Source organism: Hemicordylus capensis, chromosome 1 (genome assembly GCF_027244095.1).
Source record: "Hemicordylus capensis ecotype Gifberg chromosome 1, rHemCap1.1.pri, whole genome shotgun sequence".
NCBI lineage: Eukaryota > Metazoa > Chordata > Lepidosauria > Squamata > Cordylidae > Hemicordylus > Hemicordylus capensis.
Window position 1 is genome coordinate 441,716,611 of NC_069657.1, and position 25,328 is coordinate 441,741,938.

The 25,328-nt window shown below is 44.4% G+C and overlaps 1 protein-coding gene across 6 annotated transcripts in view; it reads right to left on the reverse strand.

The window, feature by feature from the left end:
• Positions 1-25,328, reverse strand: part of PSME4 (proteasome activator subunit 4) — a 141,561-nt gene that overhangs the window by 74,365 nt on the left and 41,868 nt on the right. For 5 of the 6 annotated variants that reach the window (XM_053245680.1, XM_053245687.1, XM_053245697.1 and 2 more), the window contains 8 exons: positions 23,722-23,766; positions 20,511-20,660; positions 15,982-16,045; positions 14,261-14,335; positions 11,928-12,050; positions 3,148-3,240; positions 1,962-2,227; positions 1,076-1,262 (listed from right to left, as the gene is read on the reverse strand). In XM_053245680.1, the coding sequence (XP_053101655.1) occupies positions 1,076-1,262; positions 1,962-2,227; positions 3,148-3,240; positions 11,928-12,050; positions 14,261-14,335; positions 15,982-16,045; positions 20,511-20,660; positions 23,722-23,766 (1,003 nt within the window). Of the gene's footprint in view, positions 1-1,075; positions 1,263-1,961; positions 2,228-3,147; positions 3,241-11,927; positions 12,051-12,176; positions 13,060-14,260; positions 14,336-15,981; positions 16,046-20,510; positions 20,661-23,721; positions 23,767-25,328 lie in introns of those variants that run through there. The other variant, XM_053245726.1, reaches the window with a different exon arrangement.

The following is a 25,328-nucleotide window of genomic DNA, read 5'->3' on the forward strand; positions in this document are numbered from 1 at the left end:
TTTTCAAGATTGCAAAAAATTGTGCCAAACCCCTCATGCAGTAGAAAATCTTAGCATGTTGATGAAGGGTTAGTCTGAAATGCCTCCTTTCACCAGAGGGACTGTTGAATACAACCCATACAATTTTTAAGTATCCTCCACTTTAATCTATGAACTTGTGAGATTCCCTTGATTTCATTGCCAGCTGGGTATTATCCTTCCTCCTCGTTATTTAGGGTATGGGGAACATTAATAATATGTTTAGGAACATAGGAAGCCCCCTTCTACTGAGTCAGACTACTGGTCCATCTAGCTCAGTATTATCTACAGACTGGCAGCGGCTTCTCCAAGGTTATAGGCAGGAGTCTCTCTCAGCCCTGTCTTGGAGATGCCAGGGAGGGGACTTGGAACCTTCTGCATGCAAGCATGCAGATGCTCTTCCCAGAGTGGCCCCATCCACAGGGCTGCTCAACTTCATCCCCCTGCAGATGTTGGCCTACAGCTCCCATAATCCCTGGCTATTGGCCACGGTGGCTGGGAATTATGAGAGTTGTCGTCCAAAAACAGCTGGGGGGGCGCACCTGGGTTGAACAGGCCAGCTCTAAGAGGAATATCTTACAGTGCTCATATGCAGTCTCCCATTCAAATGCATACCAAGGCAGACCCTGTTTAGCATGCTTATTCATGCTTGCTACCAGAAGACCAGCTCTCCTCCCTTAGTATGTTTGCTAAGAATAATTTTTAAAAATGCAGGGAACGGCAGTGAAGAGAGGGAAAACATCACTAGTGAAGTAATGACTCATTCATAATTATGTTCCTGTTATACAACTCTACAAGCTATCAAAGTGCACACATGTCACTGCCATATGTGTGATCCCCACCACTCTCACAATGGTGCTGGTCTGAGATTTTTGGTGGCGGTGACAGGGGCAGCTAGCATGCAACAACCTAGAATGGAAAAGGGGCTGAAAAACTGGAAGGTGCATGGGAACCAAGCATGGAAACTCCTGTGTGCAGAACTCTAGAGCCACATTCTGAAGTGACTCAAGGCATCAGGACACAATCCAACCTACTACACAAAGGTGAATATACTCACCATGCATTTGCTAAAGTCGTTTGGATCCACACCAGGCAACGCTCTCATCAACAGAGGCAACATGTGTGTTGGACCTTGAGGAAACAACTTGCCCCCAGATACCAGGCTGCGAGCTACTCCAATGACACAGCTTAAAGTGGCCGTGAGCTGATGAGGTTCTGTTAATGTCTCCAGTGCAGGGTATGTTCTGTGGGGTATTTCAGGGTGGAGGAGACAGGAAAGGGTTAAGAAGGAACATTTAATCTTTAAAGAATGTTTAAAGAATGATGAATTCTTTGCGGCACTCTTGGAAATCCTTAAAGACCAAGATTATGTTCCAGTGTTTTCTTGAAATTATTGTAAGATGTGTATTTTTTAAGATTTAAGACTCTATGAAATCTTTCTTCTTTTCTGAAGATAGACTGAATTTCAAACCAATTTGCTTATTTACACAACAGTAAATATCAGCACACAAATTATACTGGATCTGCTCCTACTTAGGATCCATATTAAAAACTATGGAGGAGATGGCTCCATGTGATTTGCAGTTAATTCTGTTACTTGATGTTTTAGTAGTGCTGGTGGGAGTGTGATTTTTAACAGTTTTTTTACATTATAAATGGCTTTGAGGGCCTATTTGGGCCAGAATGGTGGTATATCAACTTGGATAAATGAATAATAGAGGAACTCAAATGTCAGGAGACCTCTGTGCAGATTTAATAGGTGAAAAGACTGGCTGTAAACACACCACATCCCTGAACAATTTCCTATATAAATAGGAAATTCCATTTACCAGGGCCAAATCTGAGCATTTCAGTTGCAGAAAGGACAATCCTTTTGGGACATCCTCTCTTGGCCATCTCAAAACTGAACAACTCACCCTGCCTCAGACTTCATTAGCACTTACTTTTCAAGTACTGGTGGGATTACCAACTCAGGTCGCATTAGTGCAAGGTTCTGCAGAGCTTGGGCTGCCTCTAGGCTTCCAGTTTTGCTGAACATAGCCAGGAGGACAGGCTGAATAATACATTCTACGAAGTCTGTTATATCCTGGTCAGTAAGTTTATGGCTATCAGGCACAGGAGTAAGCCAAGTCGCCTTCTTGTAACGCTCACGGTGCAATCTTCTGACGACGCTATTGGGTAGTCGTTGAAGGAGCTTCATTAGTTTGTTCTGCCAGCATACAAAGAGAGGCAACAGAATCAATTTCAGTTAGTTAGCAGCAAGAAAAGTAGCAAAACCAAATGACTTGACTAGCAAGCCAGAAGTTGCCAGTTCAAATCCCCGCTGGCAACTATATCGGGCAGCAGCGATATAGAAAGATTTCGCGAAAGTTCTGCTGCCAAATTCAGGACACGTACCAGCTAAGAGAATTAATTATATAGACGATGATGCTGTACACTGTACAGACGTCTGCACACTTATACACATTTTTGTGCAAATGACTGTAGCTGTGTCATTTTAAAAGTGAACTTGGGTACAGGCCCTTCAAAAACATGGTGCAGATAGGAAGTGTTCTGCTATACCTGTGTTCAACATAACGTGTGAATAACTGTACCTGTGTGCATTGTACACTCGTTGCTTATGGTTTAGGAAAGGACAGCACAATCTTGGCACAGCTCTCTCTCATTTTGGATAAGAGGTCCTCAAACATGGTCCCCCAGATGTTGTTGAACAACAACTCCCATTATGATGGGAGTTTTAGACAAACAACATCTGGGGGGCAGGTTTGATAACCCCTGCTTTAGATGTTATCACCCACAAGTATTACTCATTAGTAAAAGTTGGTGTTTGCTTTGGGTTTTTTCTTTCTTTTGCTTTTCTTTTAAAGCAGACAATAAAGTTCCCTTTTAAGCACTGTAAGCAATTTTTTTAAAGGTAACTTTATGGCTGCTTTTCAGTGTTAACTCATAAATTTTATGTCTAGAGAACTTGCATGGAAGTAGATTCTATAGTTGTAAATCATATTTAGTATGGACATTGTTTCATTAAAAAACAAACAGCTAAAGAAAACCAAGAGCAACAAGATACCCCCCCTAATTAAGAATTCTAATCTTTACATCAAGAGCTTAAAAGAAAATATATATCCTTACCAGCCACCGGCCGTTATTTGAGGGATGGTAAAAAGATGCAATGCTTTTGAATAAGCCAGTCAAGTGTTTCTGTACAAGTTTGCTTGGTCCACCCTGTCCAGAAACAGAGATAACAAAGTTAAGCTATTTGACTGAACTCCCAAGAACATTAACAAGGCCACAATGCAATTTTATCAGGCCCTAAGACAAGGCTTAACAAGGGCTAGAGCTGCATTGTATTGCTTACATTAATAGTGAGCATACAGGGGAGGGAGTAGAAGTCAAAAGCAATTAAAAATATTTTTAATGAAAATGCAAATTTATAATACCATCTCTATATACAGCAGATTTGGGGAACAAAGGTGGGAGGAAAAACAGGTTGCTCACCTTTAACTGATGATCTGGTAGAGATCCGTCGACATCCATAAGAAGTGGGTACTGCGCCTGCGCAGGGACCATGCGGTAGCTATGCTGAAGCTTGTCGAGGCATCCTGGGCACGCCCCCATGCTCTGAGCGTGCTATTTAAGGGCAGCCAGGATGCACGTTCCTCAGTTCTTGGATGACCGCCGCCAAGGTGACAACCATCCAGGTGAGTTTGTGAAGCGTTTTGTTTTTTTAAATACACATATAAGATCCTTATGGAAACAAATGCTGCACACCTGGCACACTACTGCAGAGGGGTAGGAAGGGAGGGTCTTATGGATGTTGATGGATCTCTACGAGATCATCAGTTACAGGTGAGCAACCTGTTTATCTGGGTCGAGATCCGTCGAGATCCATAAGAATTGGGTGTCTGGCAAGCTCCAACAAGGAGGAGGGTGCAGTAGTAATTAGGGTAATACCCTTTTCAAAACACTCCTCCCAAAGTTAGCCTCTGCAGCAGAGTGAACGTCTATAGCATAATGTTTCACAAAGGTAGTCTCGGAGGATCAGGTTGCTGCTTTGCAGATGTCCATGAAGGTCACTCCGGAGAGGTGTGCAGCCGAGGAAGCGTGGGCCCTGGTAGAATGGGCTTTGATGGCTTCTGGAGGGGTTTGGTTCTGAAGCTTATATGTAAATAGTATCAGGTCCACCAGCCATCTGGATAAACGTTGACGAGAGATGCAGGTTCCCCTGGAGGAGCCTGCATAGGCCACAAACAACCGAACCGTGTTGCGAAATGACTTTGTTCGTGTCAGGTAAAAAAGGAGCGCCCTGCGTACATCGAGAGAGTGCATGGATCTTTCCAGAGCTGAAGATGGGTTCCAAAAGAAAGTCGGGAGGACAATGTCCTGGTTCAGATGGAAACCCGAGACTATCTTAGGTCGAAAGGTAGGGTCCATGCGCATCAGGACCTTATCCTGGTAGAATCGAATGTATGGGGGGTCACTCCTCAGAGCCACGAGCTCATTAACACGTCTGGCCGACATGATGGTGACTAAGAAAGCGGTCTTCCAGGAGACTAGCTTCACAGGTGCTGTTGCCATGGGTTTGAATGGCGATTCAGTGAGTGTGGAGAGAACCAAGGAGAGACTCCAAGGTTCCACAGGCGGTTTAACTGGAGGGTAGTCAAACCCTTCAAAAAAGCCTTACTTTCTGGGTGAGAAAAGAGGGTCGTGCCATCCGAACCAGGGTGACATGAGGACAGGGCAGCCAGGTGCACCTTCAAAGAAACATTAGCTAGGCCTTGGGCCTTTAAGGAGGAGAGGTAAAGTAATACTTGCTTGACAGACACATGTTGGGGCAAAAAACCCCTGGTTCTTGCGTAGTTTCGGAAACGGAGCCATTTACTAGCATAATTTCGCCTGGTGGACTCCTTTCTGCGATTCAAGAGGATTTCTTTCAAAATCCTACACGCCACACGGTCAGTCTCAGGGTGTGTACGTCCGGGTGAAGAATGAGGCCGTCGTCTTGAGAGAGCAGGTCCGGTACCTGTGGAAGGCATTGGTACCTGTTCTTGGACAGTCTGCGTAGCTGTGGAAACCAAGATTGCCTTGGCCACCACGGCGTTATTAGGATACAAAGGACAGGAGTTGCTAGAAGACGAGCCACCACTCTGGCAATTATCAGCTGAGGGGGGAACATGTACGGTAATTCCTTCATCCAGTCCAACTGGAAGGCATCCCCCAAAGACAGTGGGTCGTGTCCTGCTCTGGAGCAGAAGCGGGCACACTTCGTTTTCAAGGCTGTTGCAAATAAGTCCACTGTCGGTTGAAGCCACCGGTCGAAAATGGGGGTGATATACTCTGGTTTGAGTTCCCATTCGTGGGGCTTGTCCTGAAGGAAAACCCGGCTGAGGTTGTCCGCTAGGACATTGTCCAACCCCTTGATGTGGACAGCCAAGGGTGAGACTCAGTGGCGGAGGCACCAATTCCATATTTGAGCAGCGAGGGCACACAGGCTGCAAGACACCATCCCACCCTGGTGGTTTATGTAAGCCAGAACTGTCGTGTTGTCCAGTTGAATTTGCACGGACAAGCCCTGGAGGAGTGATTGGAAAGCTTGCAGTGCAAGAAAAACTGCTAGCAATTCGAGAAAATTGATGTGCAATTTGGCTTGGTGTCCACCTTCCCTGAGTCCGGTGGTGGCCACAATGTGCTCCCCACCCCTGAAGAGAGGCGTCTGTCGTCAGCCAGACTGATGGAATCGGGGTTTGGAAGGGTACGCGTTTGAGGAGATTCCGTTTCTCTGTCCACCAGGTGAGTGAGTCCAGGACCAGGGACAGGATCTCTAAACGTTTTCGCTGGCTGTGTCTGGTCGGGTGGAAGACAGACAGGAACCACAGCTGCAGTTTCCTCATTTTCAAGTGCGCAAAGCGGATGACGGTGTTGCAAGAGGCCATTAGGCCCAGAAGGCATTGAACTGTGTGAGCCGTTTGAACAGGGGATCGTTGGCATAGACCCACTAGGTCCCGAATGCATACATATCGCTCTTCTGGCAAGTATGCCCTTTGGCTGTTTGTGTCCAAGACAGCGCCTATGTACGTGGTCACTGGGACCGAGTCCAAGTGAGACTTCTTCCAGTTCACCTGGATGCCCAGGTCGTGAAGTAGGTCCAATACACAGCGGATATGCGAAAGTAACTCGTCTTTGCTCTTTGAGGTCAAGAGCCAATCGTCTAAGTATGGATAAATCGAAATCCCCAGTGTCCGTAGGTGGGCAATCACTGGGGCCATGCACTTCGTAAAGACCCTTGGGGCTGTGGGCAGTCTGAAGGGTAATACATTGTATTGTAACACTTGGGTTCCTACGGTGAACCTTAGGAACTTCCGGTGTTGAGGTCTGATGCTGATGTGGAAGTAGGCGTCTTTGAGATCCAGCGTCGCAAGCCACCTTTCTCCTTGTACGAGAGGGAGAATTTGTTGCAATGCCATCATGCAAAACTTCCGGACGCGTACAAACTTGTTCAAATGGCGGAGGTCCATAATGGGATGAATTTCCCCATCCCGTTTGGGGATTTGAAAGTAGTGGGAATAGAAGCCTCTCCGCCTGTCCACTCATGACACAGGGGCTATTGCTCCTTTTTGCAGTAGCTCGTTTACCTCTTCCTGTAAGGCACACGTTGGAGGAGTGAACCTCATTCCCGTGAACTGTGGTATCATCCTGAATTCGATGGCATACCCCGAGGATATGATCTTCAGGACCAAGTGGTCTGATTTTATGCGGTGCCATGCGGGGGCATGGCTTGCCAGTCTGATGTAATGTGGCGGCGCAGATGATGGCTGAACCCCCGCAGGCAGGGATGGGGAAAGAAGAGGTGTCAGTGAGCAGACAGATGGTTCAGGGACGCTTTTGGGTGTCGGTGGATTTGCGCTGAGCTTGGCCAGATTTTGATTTGGCTTGATAGTTTCTCCTTTGGTACTGGGTGTAAGGCCTGCGGTAATCCCGGCGATCCTGGCGATGGTATGGCGGCCTCTGCCTCTGGAAAGAGTAGGAGGTCGAAGTGGAAGCTTGATTTGTAAAAGTTTTTGCCGTAAACTTCGATTTTTGTTGTTGTTCTATCGTCGAGTCGGTTGCTTTGCTGAAAAGGCCAGAACGATCAAAGGCCAACCCTTCTATTTTTTCTCTCATATTGAGCTGCAAATTAGTGGAGCGCAGCCAGGCATGTCTGCGAAGGGTGATTGCTGCAGTCATTGCCCGGGACTCACTTTCTGCCAAGTGTTTTGTGATGCTAAGGAGCTGTCTGGTCAGGTTACTGGATCGTTCCAAAGTGTGGCAGAATTTCTTTCGAAACTCATCTGGGGGTAAAGTGTCCAAGTCCGTAAGTAAGGTTTCCCAGATGCTGTGGCTATATTTAGCTGTACAGGCGGAGTAGTTAGCCACCTTAATGGAAAGACAGGAGATTGAGAAACCTTCCTGCCCAAGAGATCCAATTTTCAACTCTCCTTGTCAGGTGGTACTGTATAGTGCTTCCTAGTTTTAGATGTAGATGCTCAATCAATTACCAAACTATTTGGTGCAGGATGTTTGTGGAGGTAGGCATTATCCTTGTCCTGGATGCGATACAAGCTTTCCAGGCGTTTAGACGTTGAGGTGGAGGTGTGAAGTACCTCCCAGGTGCATTTGGCGGCCCGCGTTATAACAGGAAGCATTGGCAAAGCAATGGGTGCTGTTGATTGGGTCTTGAGCATGAAATTATAGACCAGGTCATCTATGGTGGCTAGTTCTGAGCAAAGATCCAGTCCTAATGCCTCAGCCATAGCCTGCACGTGTTTATGATACATCTTGAGCTCTTCATTTGGTGACACATAGGTGGCAGGGGCCACCTCAGTTGGTGGCTCTACAACAACCTCTTCCTCCTCCTCCTCCTGGTCTGATACGAAATCGGAGGAACCACAGTGGTCAGAGTGCAAGGTAGACAGTGAGGCAGGTATTGCAGTTTGGGTTTCTGCAACAGTTCTTTGAAGGACAGGGACATCCGTCTGGGTAGACACCAAGCGTGTCCCAACGGATCTAGTCTGCGAGGCTTGGTATGTTAGAGTAGCAGTATTAGTCTGCGTGGAGACCGTGGTGCGTTTTGGGCGTGTAATCACAGGCAACGTTGCAGGTAGGGGAAGTTGAGAGACAGGTTTCCACGGTCTGGCTGAATCACACATGTAGGCAGCCACCGGTGAGGATGAACCAAGACCCTGGATAGACCCCGTGTGGGTGAAACCGCATGTGTGCCATGAAAGAGGGCTCTGCAGGTGGACTGCTGTCAGTGTAGATGATGGACGAGCGAGCAAGGATGCAAGCTCTGGATTCTCCGTTTCTGGAAGAAAACCCAAAAACGTCGACGTCGATGGAGTGTTCGATGTCGCATCGATGTCGAGTCCAGCAAAGTAAAGAGTGCATTTGACTCCGTCGGAACGAGAGGTACTGTGGGATCGACAGTTTCGCCAGCCTCAATGTCGAAGTTCGGTGGCGGTGGTCGGTACTGAGGGGAGACTTGCCTGGATACAGAGACCACTGGTGTATGAAGTGTCGAGAGAGGAGGGGCCGTCGTCCTCGGCGTGGATGGAGAAGAGGCGATCAGCGTCGGAGCTGGTGAAAGGGAAAGGGCTCTCGGAATGGTAGCATTCGGCTTCAGAGTCGTGTGCGTTGGGTGTTGCACTGGGGTCGAAGCCTCGATGTCGATCGGAGACTGTGGCGCGCAGGTGGTGCAGTCAGGCCCTGGTGGAGGGGAGCGAATTTGCACACTTGAGGGTGACGGAGTACATTCTACCGTCAGGTCAATAAGCCTTTGACGCTTCCCATTCAGTGTCGAGGGGCGATCGGTGTTCTTGCGCTTTGGCGATGTTGGTATCGAGGGGAGAGCAGCCTTTGAACCTGAGGTTGATGTTGAAGGGCGGTCCTCCTTGCACGTTGATGTGGATTTCCCACTAGATGTCGATGGGGGTTTTGGTGTCGATGTCGAGGGTGGTGTTGGATGAGCAGTCGGTGTCAAGCTTCGTTTGTCAGGTTTACTCGGAACAACCTTGGAAGGACAGTCAGGACTTGAAGTCGAGGCTCAACGGGGCTGCGATTTAGGTTTGTGCAAGGTCAACATCAACTGAGGAGTCTAGGAGGACTTAGGAGGAGTCCTCCTTCCCTACGTCGAAGGGCAGGGTGTCCCCGGTGTCGAGGGGCTCAGCATGTCATCATATATAGCAGCGCGAAGACGAAGCGCACAGTTTTTCCAGGTCTGCTTGGAAAAAGATAGGCATATCTTACACGTGGCGACGTTATGCTGTTCTCCAAAGCAGATGTGTCACAAGTCATGCAAATCCTTAGAGGGGAGTTTTGCTTTACAGCGCTCACACCTCTTAAAGGATTTCTTTTCGTCAGCCATCTCGCAGTAAGAGAGTCGAAGTATCGTCAGCCAGTCAATAAGTTAGAAGAGCCAGAAGAGTCCGTCAGCCAGTCCAAGTTCAAGAACGAGGGAGAGAGTACGTCAGCTGGTCCAAGTTCACAACGAGGGAGAGAGTACGTCAGCCAGTCCAAGTCAAGGAGGAAAACGTGGATCGTCAGCCAGTCCGAGTTAAAAAACCGAATAAACAGGTCCGTGGAGAGAAAACGAGGTCACAAACTCGTAAAGAAATATGAGGAACTTCCCGACTAATGGCAGACTGAGGTCCTATCGCAACGGCGGTCGGAAAAGAACTGAGGAACGTGCGTCCTGGCCGCCCTTAAATAGCACGCGCAGAGCGTGGGGACATGGCCAGGACGCCTCGAAAAGCTTCGGCATAGCTACCGCATGGTCCCTGCGCAGGCGCAGTACCCACTTCTTATGGATCTCGACGGATCTCGACCCAGATACTACCCTTCTCAGGTGTCAAAACTTGGAATGCGCTCCCTGCTGAAATAAGAGCCTCCCCATCTCTGACAACTTTTAAAAAGTCTTTACAGATGCATCTGTTCACCCAGGCTTTTAATTAAATACTGTTTTAATAGTTTTAACAAGGTTTTGAAATATTGTTTTAAAATTTTAAATTGTTGTAATATTTTAACCTTTTCTGCTGTCATTTATTTTGTTTTGTTATAAACCATCCAGAGACATATGTTTTGGACGGTATAAAAATATGTCTAATTAATTAATTAATTAATTAATTAAAACAGTGGCCCCAAGAGGTTTGGAACAATGGAAGTTCCACCTCCAATGTGAGGTCAGTATTTACAGATTGTAGGGCATCTGTTTCAAGACATCAACGTCCATACAATGTTGCAGTGTGTGTCATTTTTCCTAATCCCCTCTTACAAACAAGTGACTATCGTGTTTCTCAGTGTTGCTCAGAATACAGAAAACAAGTCTCCTTCACATTTTAGCTGATGATTCACACGGACGCTGAACTAGCTAGTATGGCACTAATTTTCAAAATGTGCACACAAGACAAAATATATGCTCCCCCAATAATCTCTATTAAAGTCAGTATCCCCATAGCTTAATTTGGGTTTCTTAGCTACCGAGTACAAAGCAGCAGCCTTCTTGGACAAGGACAGCTGACCCCAGGAACCCTACCAAATTATAATCAAGGTATAAGGAAAATGTTGCTGACAAGCAACAACACTTTGAAATGCTGAAAGAGACAGAGAAGTTCCACATCTCAGGCTTGGGCTTTTGCATGCAATGCCTTACAACATGCTGTAATGCACAAGCCTCCTAGTTTTGAAGCTCTAATTGCTACAGAGTCCTGAGTTTATTCTGGAGCCTGATCACCTGTGATGGAATTGTTGTGTATGGCAAGGTCACACCAGTGCTCAGTGCATGTACCACTGCCTGGAGAATAGAGAGGGCCTTCTTGAGAAGTTACCCATCCTTGCTCTTGGTTATATAGGCTAGCCTCATTTCTTGCAAGGGTTCCATTCCGTGAATAACAAAACTGTAACAAGGCATCACGACTATGAAAAATGGGGGATTAGGTTCCAGAATGGGGGAAAAGCAGCGAAAAAAGGCAAAAACAACAAAGTATCTACTGTAATGTGCTCCGTGGGGCCAGGAATGCCCCCTAGCCCAAAACTGCCCCTCAAAACCATGGAAAATTGCGGGGGGGGGATCTTTTTTCTTTTCTTTTTTTAAAGCAGAAGAGTGACAAAATGGCTCAGTTTCTCCATTTGGTGGCCAGAAATGACCTCCACAGTTATTTCCAGCCTTCTAGGAATCATAGACACACAGGTTTTAACCCTTTCCTACCTGCAGATATTAAGGTCGGGTATCTTTTTGCCACCCATGGATACGTGAAACCGCAAATAGCGGTTCTGCATATAACAAGATTTGCCTGTACAGCACACATAACCTGGGGCCAAACAAAATAATTATCCAAACAACTAGAAGCATCATCTATCTATTTAAAAGCATATTTCACATAAGGTTCAGTCACACATGGGTCTGGTGGCAATGTCTACTCCCTACATTAGCTTCCCGGTGCGCTTTGATCACCTATAGAGGTCTTCCTTTAGATCCACTCACTGTATGCAATAAGGTGAGTGATGACTGGGAAAAGGGCCTTCTGAGTTGTGGTGGCCCTATGCAGGGAGGCTCAGTTGGTGCCTACACCTGTATGGCTTTTAAAAAAATTTCCCAGGCCTTTTTACGTTTCATGTGGTGCTTAATTTTTTTAAAACTAGGTCAATGTGTTTATATTTGCCACTTTGTGCTGCTCAGTTGTTGTTCCAGTGTTTTGGATTCCATTGTCTGTTATTCTATTTTTCATATTTCTAGCCTCCCAGAAAATGGAGATATTGAAGGGCAGAGTACAAATATACTAAATAATTAAAGCAACATAGGTAATCAGGAGGCCTGAATTCCAAAATTAGGAGAAGAGCGAGCTGGTGAGAAAGTATACTGAAAATAAAAAGGATCCTACCATCATGGCCGTGATCCACATAACTGCATGCCCTATATCATAAGCATTTGTTAGGAATCTTGGAACCAACACCTGGTTGCTTCCAACTGGAAGATTCAAACTTCGCAGTATTCTGGTAAATATCTGTTTAAAAAAAAAAGGAAATCCATAATTAAACAACCAAAATGTGTTAGGAACTGTATTGGATTTGTTACAAACCAGGCACTGAGATGTGCCACCTTAACAGCCTGATCCTTAAAACAGCTCTACCTTGTTATGAACCATCTTGGACCTCCAACTGCTGGAATTCATGCAGGTTTGTCTCTGCACAGCAGCCCCACATCTCTACAAAATGATTTACAACTTCACACTGCTAGATATGCATCACCTGCTAGCATATGGAAAACGCCTATGTATGCTGCTGAAAGAAGAAAGAAATTACAGGCCAGCAACAATTACCGCTTTAACAAAACCTGTATTCTCAGCAGAGGCCACTAATGCTCATGTTCCTGATCCCAGCATTACAGAGAACGCTGAGAAGCTTGGCAACCGCTAATGTGTTCCAGGAAAGTTTTTTTAAAAAATTATGGAACAAGAAAGAAAGCTTGAAGTGTTTCAAGGTTCAGTGTTTACAGAAAATGAATCCGACAGAGAGAACAAAATAAGCTGGTAGACATTCAAAATCATATAACTTACAAGTGGGAATCTGCAAGCACTCACAGTGGGAAGGAGGGCAGGGGGAGGAAGGGAACTCACTCCCTTAACTCCCCCCATCCCCATTTTTATGCTCTCTCTTTCATTCCCATCCTGTCACTCTCCTGCAGACGCTGGGGACTGCATGCACCTTCGAGAACTCTACTTGAGACAGCACTTAACAGGAGCCCTGGCAAATTTCATGACAAGTTTAAGGTTCAAGTTCCATCACAAGTTCCATCACAGCTTTGGTTATACATTCACACACCCCCAAAAAGGCAAGAAAAAGAACAAGGAAAAGAAAAACAAAAATGATGACGTAAATGAGCCAGCTAAATGACAGAGAAAGCCTAAAAGACGGGGCCATAGCTCAGTGGAAGAGCATCTGCTCTGCATGCAGAAGGTCCCAGGTTCAATCTCTGGCAGCATCTCCAGGTAGGGTTGGGAAAGACTCTTGCCTAGAAGCCTGGAGAGTTACTGCCAGTCAGAGAAGACAAGACAGAGCTGGATGGACCAATGGCCTGACTCAGTATAAGGCAGCTTCCTATGTTCCTAGGTTAAAGATTATTGAGAATTATTCATTCATTCATTCATTCATTCAGTTTCTATACTGCCCTTCCAACAATGGCTCAGGGCAGTTCACACAGAGAAATAACAAATAAATAAGCTAAACAAAATGGATCCCTGTCCCCAAAGGGCTCACAATCTAAAAAGCAACATCAAACAGACCCCAGCAACAGTTACTGGAAGTACTGGGCTGGGGTAGATAGGGCCAGTTACTCTCCCCCTGCTAAATAAAGAGAATCACCACGTTAAAAGGTGCCTCTTTGCCAAGTTAGCAAAGAGGCACCTTTATTAAAAACAAAGAGAGAGAAATAACATAGGAACATAGGAAACTGCCATATACTGAGTCAGACCATTGGTCTATCTAGCTCACTATTGTCTTCACAGACTGGCAGAGGCTTCTCCAAGGTTGCAGGCAGGAATCTCCCTCAGCCCTTATCTCGGAGAAGCTAGGGAGGGAACTTGGATCCTTCTGCTCTTCCCAGAGCAGCTTCATCCCCTGAGGGGAATATCTTGCAGTGCTCACACATCAAGTCTCCCATTCAGATGCAACCAGGGCAGACCCTGCTTAGCTATGGGGACAAGTCATGCTTGCACAAGACCAGCTCTCCTCTCCAGGAGATTTTGGGGGAAGGCAGGAGACTGCAGGAAAAATAATTTTCTCCTTCACAATACAAGAATTCAAGACTACCCACCAAAACTGACAGACAACAGCTTTACAACCAGCAAAAGATCTTTCTGCACACAAAGCACAATCCACAATCCTAATCTGACACTGCAAGTCAATATGGGCACTGGATAAAACAGCTTTAAAAAAACCATACTAGACAGAAGTTGCTGAAGACAATTCTTATCAGTGGCTACTAGCTAGGATAGCCAAAAATGCAGCTTTTATTTTAGGAGGCTGTATCTCTCTGAATACTAGAGGCTGATGATTATAAAGAGGATGCATATCTCCATCATGCCCTGCGCATGAACCTCCCGGAAACATTTGGTTTGTCAGCAGAGAAAATACTAAATTGTGGAACACTCATTTAACCAATATGGCAATCCTCAGGTTTTTATATTCTAGTGCTTCTGCAGTTATGAGACATTACCTTTGGAATATAGGGATCCCAGTCAATATAGCCTATGTTATCAGTGGCCAAGCGTGCAAAAAGGTTGACTAGATGCTGGAAAGTAAGAAAAACACATAACACATTTTCATGACACATTTTCAGTGCAAGATTCAGTTATCTTCCTTTAATTTCCATAGAAGCAAGACACACAATGAACAAGCAAAACATGACTAATGCAGGTGCCAAGAAGTCTGAGCAGATGATCAGCTGGCTCTCGGATAAATGGCACCCTAAGAGTGCCTTTGGTGCTGTCAGTGCCACCCCTTCATTGAATGAACACCGCTGATTCACTGCTGCTGTGTGGCTTATGCAGGTTTGCAAATCCTACTAGTGTAATAGGCCCAACTAAGTTTCCCAGGCTTTTCCAGAAATGTCCATGAAAAGGGCCCAGAGCGACCTCTCAACAGTTTGCTGCCTTGCTGCCAGTGGATTCCACTGAAGTCTCACAGGCCCTCTGCAGCTTCTCTGCAGACAGTCCACTCAACCAATGAGCCACCAAGCTTAGCTAGGCACCCTGGGTTACTGCCCATCTCGCCCACCCCTAAGCCTGGTGCTGCTCAAAGGTATTGAATAGTGTTACAGATAGTGTGCTAGAATTGGGTAGGGGAGAGATAAGGATACAGAACGTACAGAGAAGAGGGAAACAGGGCATTGGGTTGCAGAAACAGGACTGAACGAGCCTTTTGATTTCTAAGGAGGAGATTCTGGGAAGTGTTAGTACAGCAGCAGAAGCAGAAAGAATAATTATATCTGCTAAACATGGCTGACCAGATGTTTTAATGGAATAATCAAAATGTTCCCCTAATTTGCAAGCTGGGAGACAAGCATCTGCATGATAGTTACCAAAAACAGTACAAAACCTGGTCCCATGCTTTACACAAACACTCCCATGCACAGAGCTCATGAACATGATGGATGCTTCATTTGCTTCAGGGAAGAAAGAGGATCCATGAGCACAAGGATCTATTCCCTCCACTGAAATAAATGCTGGAGTCTTTGAGATCAGGGGGCTCTATAAGCACAGTGATGTCTGCACTAATAATCATGGTTAGCCTTAAATCAGAGCTTGAGTGAGTTTGCATCTGACTAAAGTAAACCATTGCTTAGTGTTAACCTTGATGCAGACGTAATACTACAACATGGCTGCAGTTAAAAAGGAAATGGGAGGGCTGGAAGAAAAGGGAGCATAAGCACTGAGGTTTCTCAAAATTCTTAACAATAGCTAAAAGACTGAGTAACACTGTACCACCTCCAGGCCAAAGAGTTATGAGAACAATGATGTATGATCCCGAGTTTCAAACCTTTGCTTTAGAAGACTAATAAATGTTTATGGCAAACACAAAAGACAAAGCCTTAATACAAATTCACACAATTCCCCTAAAAGTTAAAAGTGTCAATGGATGCACTAGCATGATTTGACAGAATCAGAAATTACAGCAGTTACAACAGCCCAGGTTCTGACTTTCAGTCTTGAAAATACCAGGACTCAAAAAAAGGCTATAAAGAAAAATCACATGGGGAGGGGGCATTAAATAGTGTCCAACAAACAAAACTGCTGGCTTGTTTATTTCAACTGGTGAGAGCTCGAGAGTCCTGAAACTGCCACAACCTTTCTGGCATCATTATTTCTAGTTCAGGTACAAGCCAGACATATTCACGCTATGATACGACCAGAAATGAAATGAAAGAGAGATACTTACCCCCTCCCATTGTGGAAGATTCTGAACTGAAACCCAAAGACCGAGAAACTCATCATACCAGAGTCTGCAAGACAATGAAATTGGGCCAAGAGATTCATTGTGGTGCCACATTATCCATCATCAGTTACTGCAAAAATCACTCTTCCAACTCTAATAATTTAGTATTTATATAGCGCTTTGGGGACTTCAAGTGTTCTCACATACATTATCTCAATAATCCTTACAAAAAGCCTACAGGGAAAGTCAGTATTACTGTCCTTATTGCAGATGGGAAGCTGAGGAAGAACAACTTGGTTAAAGCCATCTAATGAATTTGTGGCAGAGATGAGATTTAAGCTAGGGGCTTCCAGGCCCCCAGCTGATAGCCATGACCCCAAATCAGCCCTGTCTGGAAGTTTGAGACAGTTTTTCTTGTCCCATAGTGAACAATCTCAAAAAGTGGATATGTGCTGTCCTGGGGAAAAAAGGTCTTTAAATCACTGTGACCCCCTACACTTGAACCCAAGTCTCCATTCTTGGTATTTTTTATCTCCCTGCCTACCCAAATTGCTTCTAAAACCACACACCGTTCTAATATTTAGATGGGCAATTGAAATGCAACCCACATCCCCCCCACCCGGCTGTTCCAAGTCTTGCAGCATGTAGGATCACTATGACTATATTTAAAAGATGCCTATTTTGTAACATACAATTATATCTGCCACTTGCAATCATGGAGGGTTACAAGCAAGCACATGGTGCCTCCTGGGGAATCAGGCACCCAACCACCAAGCAATTTGTGGAATCTGAAGGAAAAAACTAAACTAGGGGAAACTCAAAAGGCAACACACCAGAAGGTTATGTAGGGAGGCTTCCGTGGAAAGACATGATAGGAGGACAACACTGGCACAGAGAAGTCCAGGTCAGAGAGGAAGCAAGGAAGTGACAAGAAGCCTCATATATCCTACGCAGTAAGGCTCTTAGCAAAATATTATTTATGGGCATTTATTATACAACATATTAATGGTTGTTTCATACCAGCCATAGGAGGCCCTTTTACAAAGACAATGGCATGTTAAACAACTCATCAAACTCATAACCAAGCCAAAATTTGAACCCATGGCTAGATACTTTGTACATCAACTGAAAACAAATTGTAAATAGCCACTTGTGTGGGTGTCTATAATCAATAAAAACAGCTTCCAGGTAGCCAGGCAGGGAACCATTACAACAGCTGGGTCTTCTTTCCCATTTAGGCCAGAAACAGCTAACCTATGTATGGGCAGATGTGTAAGTAATTTTTTGAGATTCGTTTACAAGGCTAAGGCCTTCAAAGAAACCAATAAAAGCCCAGACATTGTGTCATCCAATTGTTTTTGTGCCCAGACCCTGAAGTCTTTGACTCAGAACTTGCAAGGGAGTTTGCCTTATTACTATTTAGCATACTTACCTACTGCTTTGCAATACTATGCAGGAAGTACCCCAAGAATGACAACAGGGCTTGACAAAGCCCAGGCAACAGGGAGTAATGGAAATTTAAGGTTGGCATCCAGACTAGGATATTCAAGGAGGAGTTATTTAATAAAATCTTTATTTGTCCCAGATACTTTGTTTCGTTTCCAAGTATGTTAAACAGATAAGGAGAAGCCTGTTCCACCACTCCACAGTGTCCATCACTAAGTCCAGTAATTTTGTGAAGTGTCCATTGTCTGGCTCCTACATTTTGGGGCCATCTAAAGGAAACTTGCCAAATCCTGCCTTAGATGCGCAAAAGCAATAATGCAACTCATTATAAATATAAAAACAGAGGAAAACCTGATGATACCACAATCAGCAAAGTATGATCAACACTGTGGCACATATATTGATAGGATATATAAAACAAATTATAATTCATACGGGAATCATAGCTGATTTTTGGTCTTTTATGTTTTAATTGATTTTAATGTGATTGATGGAATTTTATTGAATTTTTGTAAACCACCTTGGGATAATTTTATAAAAGGTGGTATATAAATAACAATAGATAGATACGTAGATAGATAGATCACATTAAATCCAGGGAACCCAAATGTACAAAGTTAGAATGGGGAGATGTGCCTTCTCAGCATATGCCATGAGAATAAAAACAATCATTTAAAAAGCTATGGAAAGAACTCTAGGATGGGTTACAGCCCAGTGGGGTGGTGTTTTGTGGAAAGGCACTTGAGTAAATGTGGCTTAATATGACCTTGAAGTGATAAGCCCAAAGAGAAATGAAGCCACTTGATGAGAACATTCAAGGACAGATTGAAACAGCTTGGAGATAAATATGCAGCTGTCTCAATTCATGAGGATGCCAAATATGAACAAAGTCTGGTTTTCAAAGTGTTTATTATGCATAGCTGTGCACCTAACTCAGACAACTTCAACTGTGCTCAGTAGCTGCAGCAAGATATTCTCTTAATCTAACATGGCTTGATTTTTTTCTCTCTGCTCCCTATTGAGTGTTTTTTATTATAGACATTACTAACAAAGATTATTTCCTACCCAAAGAGAAAATCTGTTCTCACGATTCGTTGCAAGTTATCAACCTTGCTGGAGAGGGACAAACTGCTAAGTGGTTTCTATCAAACAAGGTGTAAGTTACACAAGATGTAAGTTTTGCAATGTGTAGGAAGAGTTATTTCTGGTGTTTTCTAAGCCCACAGCGGATGTAGACTGGCAATAAAGTGTGATTGCCAGCATAGAATTCTATGCTTGGACTTCCAAAAAGCTTTTGACAAAGTTCCCCACCAAAGGCTCTTGAATAAACTTAGCAGTCATGAGATAAGGGGACAGGTTCATGCGTGGATCGGTAACTGGTTGAAGGACAGGCAGCAGAGATTAGGAATAAATGGACAGTTTTCACAATGGAGGTAGGTAGGAAATGGGGTCCCCAGGGATCAGTACTGGAACCAGTGCTCTTTAACTTGTTCATAAATCATCTAGAAGTTGGGTAAGCAGCAAAGTGGCCAAATTTGCAAATGGTACCCTAAACTATTAAATACTAAACTACTAGTTTAGTACCCTAAACTATTGAGGGTACTGAAATCCACAACAGATTGTGAGGAGATGCAAAAAGATCTCTCCAAACTAGGGGAGTGAGCGACAAAATGGCAAATGTGGTACAATGTTGGCAAGTGTAAAGTGATGCAAAAACCTTTTTGTGGGGGGAACCCCAACTTCACAGATACAATGATGGGTTCTGAACTGTCAGTGACTGGCCAAGAGATAGATCCTGGGGTCACGGTGGACAGCTAATTGAAAGTGTTGACTAAGTGCGTGGCAGCTGTGAAATAGGCCAATTCCATGCCAGGAGTCATAAGAAATTAAGAATAAAAATACGAATATTATAATGCCCTTATAAAAATCTATGGTGCAGCCACATCTGGAGTACTGCATACAGCTTTGGTCACCATATTTTAAGAAGGATATAGAAATGGTGCAGAAGGGGGTAACCAAAATGATCAGAGGCCTGGAGCATCTTCCTTTTTAGGTTACGGCATCTCGGGCTCTTTACCTTGACATGATTGAAGTGTATAAAACGATCGAAGTGTATAAAATTATGCATGGAGTGGAGAAGGTGGACAGAAATTTTTTCTCTCTCTCAACACAAGAACCAAAGGGTCATCCCATGAAACTGAAGGTTGGGAAATATAGGACCGACAAGAGGAAGTACTATTTAACACAGCGCATAATTAATCTATGGAATTCTTTGCCATAAGATGTGGTGAGGGCCACCAACTTGGATGGCTTTAAAAGGGGCTTGGCCAAATTCATGGAGGACAGGTCTATCAATGGCTACTAGTCTGGTGGCTGTGGGCCACCTCCAGCCTCAGAGGCACGATGCCTCTCAATACCAGTTGCAGGGGAGCAAAAGCAGGAGAGAAGGCATGGGCACACCTCTTGCCTGTCAGCTCCCCAGAGGCACCTTGTGGGCCACTGTGTGAAACAGGATGCTGGACTAGATAGGCCTTGGGCCTGATCCAGCAGGGCTATTCTATGTTATGTTCTTATGTCTTGCTGCCAAGCAAATGCCCAGCCTTATCTCCCTCTCGAGTCAGGCCTGCAGCCAAAGCCAAAAAGCCTAAACCCTGAAGGCTTGGTTTGTTTAAAGGCTTATGGAAACAACATGATTCTGTATCAGAAGCAAATCTCTAATGATTCGATGTAGCATCTCTGATAAAATCCCAGTATCAGAATTGCTGGTATCAGCATTGGAGGAAGAGTGAAGTCAGGCAGTGGTGTTCAATATTGAAAGTTCATCTGCTTCTGCTTCCCTCTGAACAAATTAGTTTTAAAAGATAAAATATTAATAATTTTGGGACAGCTAATTTTGGAGAAGCAACTCTCAGACAAACTCAAACTCTCATCATGTCCCTTGCAATCAAGTACTCAAAATACAATTACTAAGACAGTAGGAAAAAGCACATACTGCAGTTCATTACACATCTTATGCTAGCAACCAACAGTTTTGTATGCAACAGATCATTCTGTGAAGAAGTCTTTAAATGCCAAATTTAACTTACTTAAAACCTTTGTAGTGGAGTTCTGGAGGAAGAGTGGTAGGCAGAAACAGTTCAAAGTAAGTTATGGCCTTCTGCATGGTAACATCAAAGGGACACATTAGTGGCCGCCATTCATCTAACATTTCCGCTGTGGTGTTTTCTGGAAAATATCTAAAGGGGAAATGTGTGTGTTACCCAACTTCCCAGGAAGTACTTCAACAACCCATAATTAATGCATAGACTTTGCAATCAGAAGATTTGGTGCTGGTCACTAGCTTTGATATCCTTTTTAAAAGCACTGGCCAGAATCTGGAGGAGAGGAAAGCCATCACTTTCATGTCTTGACTGTGGACTTGCCTAAGCTATCTGGCCGGCTGCTGTTGGAAATTTCATACATATTTCTATACTGCCCAAAACTCATGTCTCCGGGAGGTTTAATATAATATACATATATATTTTATATAATATATGTATAATATACAGTGAGGGAAATAAGTATTTGATCCCCTGCTGATTTTGTCCGTTTGCCCTCTGACACAGAAATGACCAGGCTATAATTGGAATGGTAGGTTTATTGTAGCTGTGAGAGACAGAATAACAACAAACAAACCCTCAAAAGCCCAGTGCCCAAAAGTCAGCGATGGATTTGCATTGTAGTGAGGGAAATAAGTATTCGATCCCCTATCAACCAGCAAGATTTCAGGCTCCCAGGTGTCTTTTCACTATATGCAGGTAACAAGCTGAGATGAGGAACACCCTCTGTAAGGGAATGCTCCTAATCCCAGCTTGTTACAGTACCTGTATAAAAGACACCTGTCCATAGAAGCAAGCAATCACTCAGCTTCCAAACTCACCACCATGCCCAAGACCAAAGAGCTGTCGAAGGATGTCAGGGACAAGGTTGTAGACCTGCACAAGGCTGGACTGGGCTACAAGACTATCACCAAGCAGCTTGGTGAGAAGGTGACTACAGTTGGCACGATAACTCGCAAATGGAAGAAACACAAAATAACTGTCAATCTGCCTCGGTCTGGGGCTCCATGCAAGATCTCACCTCGTGGAGTTGCAATGATCATGAGAACGGTGACAAAGCAGCCCAGAACTACACGGGGGGAACTTGTCAATGATCTCAGGGCAGCTGGAACCATAGTCACCAAGAAAACAATTGGTAACACACTACGTCGTGAAGGACTGAAATCTTGCAGTGCCCGCAAGGTCCCCCTGCTCAAGGCAGCACATGTACAGGCCCGTCTGCAGTTTGCCAATGCTCATCTGAATGATCCAGAGGAGAACTGGGTGAAAGTGTTGTGGTCAGATGAGACCAAAATCGAGCTCTTTGGCATCAACTCAACTCGCCGTGTGTGGAGGAGGAGGAGGAATGCTGCCTATGAGCCCAAGAACACCATCCCCACCGTCAAACATGGAGGTGGACACATTATGCTTTGGGGGTGTTTTTCTGCTAAGGGGACAGGACACCTTCACCGCATCGAAGTGACGATGGACGGGACCATGTACCGTCAGATCTTGGGTGAGCACCTCGTTCCCTCAACCAGGGCATTGAGAATGGGTCGTGGATGGGTATTCCAGCATGACAATGACCCAAAACACACAGCCAAGGCAACAAAGGAGTGGCTCAAGAAGAAGCACATGAAGGTCCTGGAGTGGCCCAGCCAGTCTCCAGACCTTAATCCCATAGAAAATCTGTGGAGGGAGCTGAAGGTTCGGGTTGCCAAACATCAGCCTCAAAACCTTTCTGACTTGGAGAGGATCTGCAAAGAGGAGTGGGACAACATACCTCCTGGGTTGTGTGCAAACCTGGTGGCCAACTACAAGAAACGTCTAACCTCTGTGATTGCCAACAAGGGTTTTGCCACCAAGTACTAAGACATCTTTTGTGAAGGGATCGAATACTTATTTCCCTCACTACAATGCAAATCCATCGCTGACTTTTGGGCACTGGGTTTTTGAGGGTTTGTTTGTTGTTATTCTGTCTATCATAGCTACAATAAACCTACCATTCCAATTATAGCCTGGTCATTTCTGTGTCAGAGGGCAAACGGACAAAATCAGCAGGGGATCAAATACGTATTTCCCTCACTATATGTATAACTAAACTGCAATACCTATTGGTTCCTGTTGGGGAGCCAAAGATTATGCTAAATGAATCTCTTATCCAATGAGAAGTTCTCGGTCAGCTACAAACCTCTCAACAGAAAGCAAAAATGCACTTATCTAGCTCTAATGGCCACAGAATCCACCAAGGGCAACCTCACAACTAATCTACAAAGCTCACTCAACCTCTAGAGAATTACTGCTTTGTGAATCAAAATATTGTCTATCTCCACGAAAAAGTGCTGAAATGAAAGTTAGCTCAAACAAATGTCAACCAACTATAGGCTTTAACATAATGCAGACCCTGTTGATGATTTAACTTCCCTACAACAAACCTAAATGAAAGCCTAGATTTAAAATGGACAAATAGCAAGTTTTGAAACCCCAACTGGTTCAGCATTTTGAGCACCTATTAAGGCAATGCATTTTAAGCTCATGATTACAGAGTTTTAGAATCATGGGGAAATGGTGCCAAAAAGAACTAGAAGATGACCAAGTCCAGCCATCTGTCTCAGGCACATAATAGGAAGTAGATGGAGAGAGTTCTCAACAAGATGAGGCTTCTTTAAAAAAATGTGTTTGATCACATATGTTCTTACTATAGCCAAAATATGAACCATAAACCACTACAGAGTCTTCACTACTGGGTAATTGGGTTTGGGAAGAGAGCAAAAAAATGTACACAGTTTAAATCCTCAATGTTGCCCTTGCTCCAGTAACTTCAATTCAAACAGCATGGTCATTAGAGTGCTGGACTAGGACTGGGAAGGCCTGAGTTCAGATCCTTATTCAGCCATGAAACTCACTGGGTGACTCTGGGCCAGTCATTTAACTCTCAGCCTAACCTACCTCACAGGGTTGTTGTGAGGATAAACATAAACATGTAACTCTGGGCAACTTGGAGGAGGAGTGGGATATAAACCTAAAAACGAACAATTTAAAAAACCACACACACAGTGCTCCTGTTGCAAGTACAGAAGACAATGCCCTCTAAGCATTCTTTCCACTTTTCAGGGCAGCCCTGCACATATGCAGGACAGCCTTGCTGCAATTTAAGAAGATAAGCAGGGGCGGGCAGGAGAGAAACAAAGCAGTTTTGAAAAGATTTTTAAATACTTACGGTCGACAATTTTTCACAAGGGTTTTTAACACACTTTCTATGGAGCTAAAAGGAAAAAAAGATTTAGATAAGTTACATCATCCTATTTCCAGTGTAGCTTGTTAAGACAACTGCATAATTGTGCAAAGCCTACAATGATATTGATGCAATTAGACACCATCTGTGTACATGCAGCAGTTAATCTTCCTTTACTATACAGACCTAATTACAAGGATTAAAACTGATTACTTGCCTCCTAACTTTTGTTCTTTGCTTCTCACTGAATATCTGAGGAGCCACACATAAGAGTATAGGGATGTGCACGGACTGGTCCGGAGGCCATTCTAAAGGCCTCCGGACCAGTCCGGACCTGGGGCTGGTTCGGCGGTTCAACGCCGGAGGGGTGTGTGTGGACCTTTAAGGGCCCCTTCCCCCATTCCTCAGCAAAAGGCTTTAAAAGCCTGACTGCGCGTGCACATGTCATGCACACGTCATGTCTGTGCATCACGTGTGTACATTGCACACATGCACACACGTCTGACGTATGCATGGACGTGGCGCACACATGTGACGTGCCACACACAGTCAGGCTTTTGAAGCCTTTTGCCGAGGAACAGGGGAAGGGGTGGCAGGGAGGTACCCTGCCGCCCCAAATGCTTTAAAAAATGGGAGCGCTGGAGAGGGAAAAGCAGCGGGAGGCATAAGTTCACTCTCCCCCACCTTTATAGAAACCCCCTCCCCAGTGCCGGACCATGGAGGTGCGGTTCCGTGCACACCACTATAAGAGTAAACCTGAATCTAACCACCTCCTCTGATTATATTCTGTATTAAGCAGCTAAGTCCACATAACTTTACCAGATTTTGAAAGAAACAGAGAAAAGTTATACAACAGTCAATAAAATAAACTGAACCTCACCTGCAAACTATTTTTCAGGGAATTATGTATAATTCCTGAAGAGGCCATCCCTAGCTTCTAACAACTATAACAATTATCAACAAATCACAATCATACCCTTTAAGGGCAAGATGCGCAGGTAGTAGCAACTCAACTCAAGTCACTCTCAGAGGACCCAAATTATCTAAACTTATTTCATTCCAGCTTTCAGCCTAGTATTGGTACTGAAACAGCCATGGTCATGATCACTCTGGGTAACAATCTAGGTCAGGAGATAGACGTAGAGGGATTCAAATACAGTAGTAGGATTATTGACAGAACCTGTTCAAATTAAACCGATATTTTAAAATCTACATTGGTTGCCTGCATGTTTTCAGGTCCAATTCAAAGTGTTGTTTTTGACTTTTAAAGCCCTGAACAGCTTGGAACCAGGGTGTCTGAAGGATTGTCTTCTTCCATGCAAACCTGCCCATCTACTGAACTAACCAACAGAGCCCCTACAACAAATAGCACAGCCATCAAAAGTGAGGTAGATGGCAGCTAGAGAGGAGTTATCTCACTTGTGGTGCTACTCCTTTATAATGTTCTCTGGGAGAAATTTGGGCCTCACTGCTTATTTAAACAGAAAGTAAGGAGGTTTTTCTCAGGTGTTTTTTTTATCGTCACTGTCTATGATTTGTTGTTGCGTCTCTGGTTTAATGTGCTTACATGTATTGTTGGATTTTGTATGAAT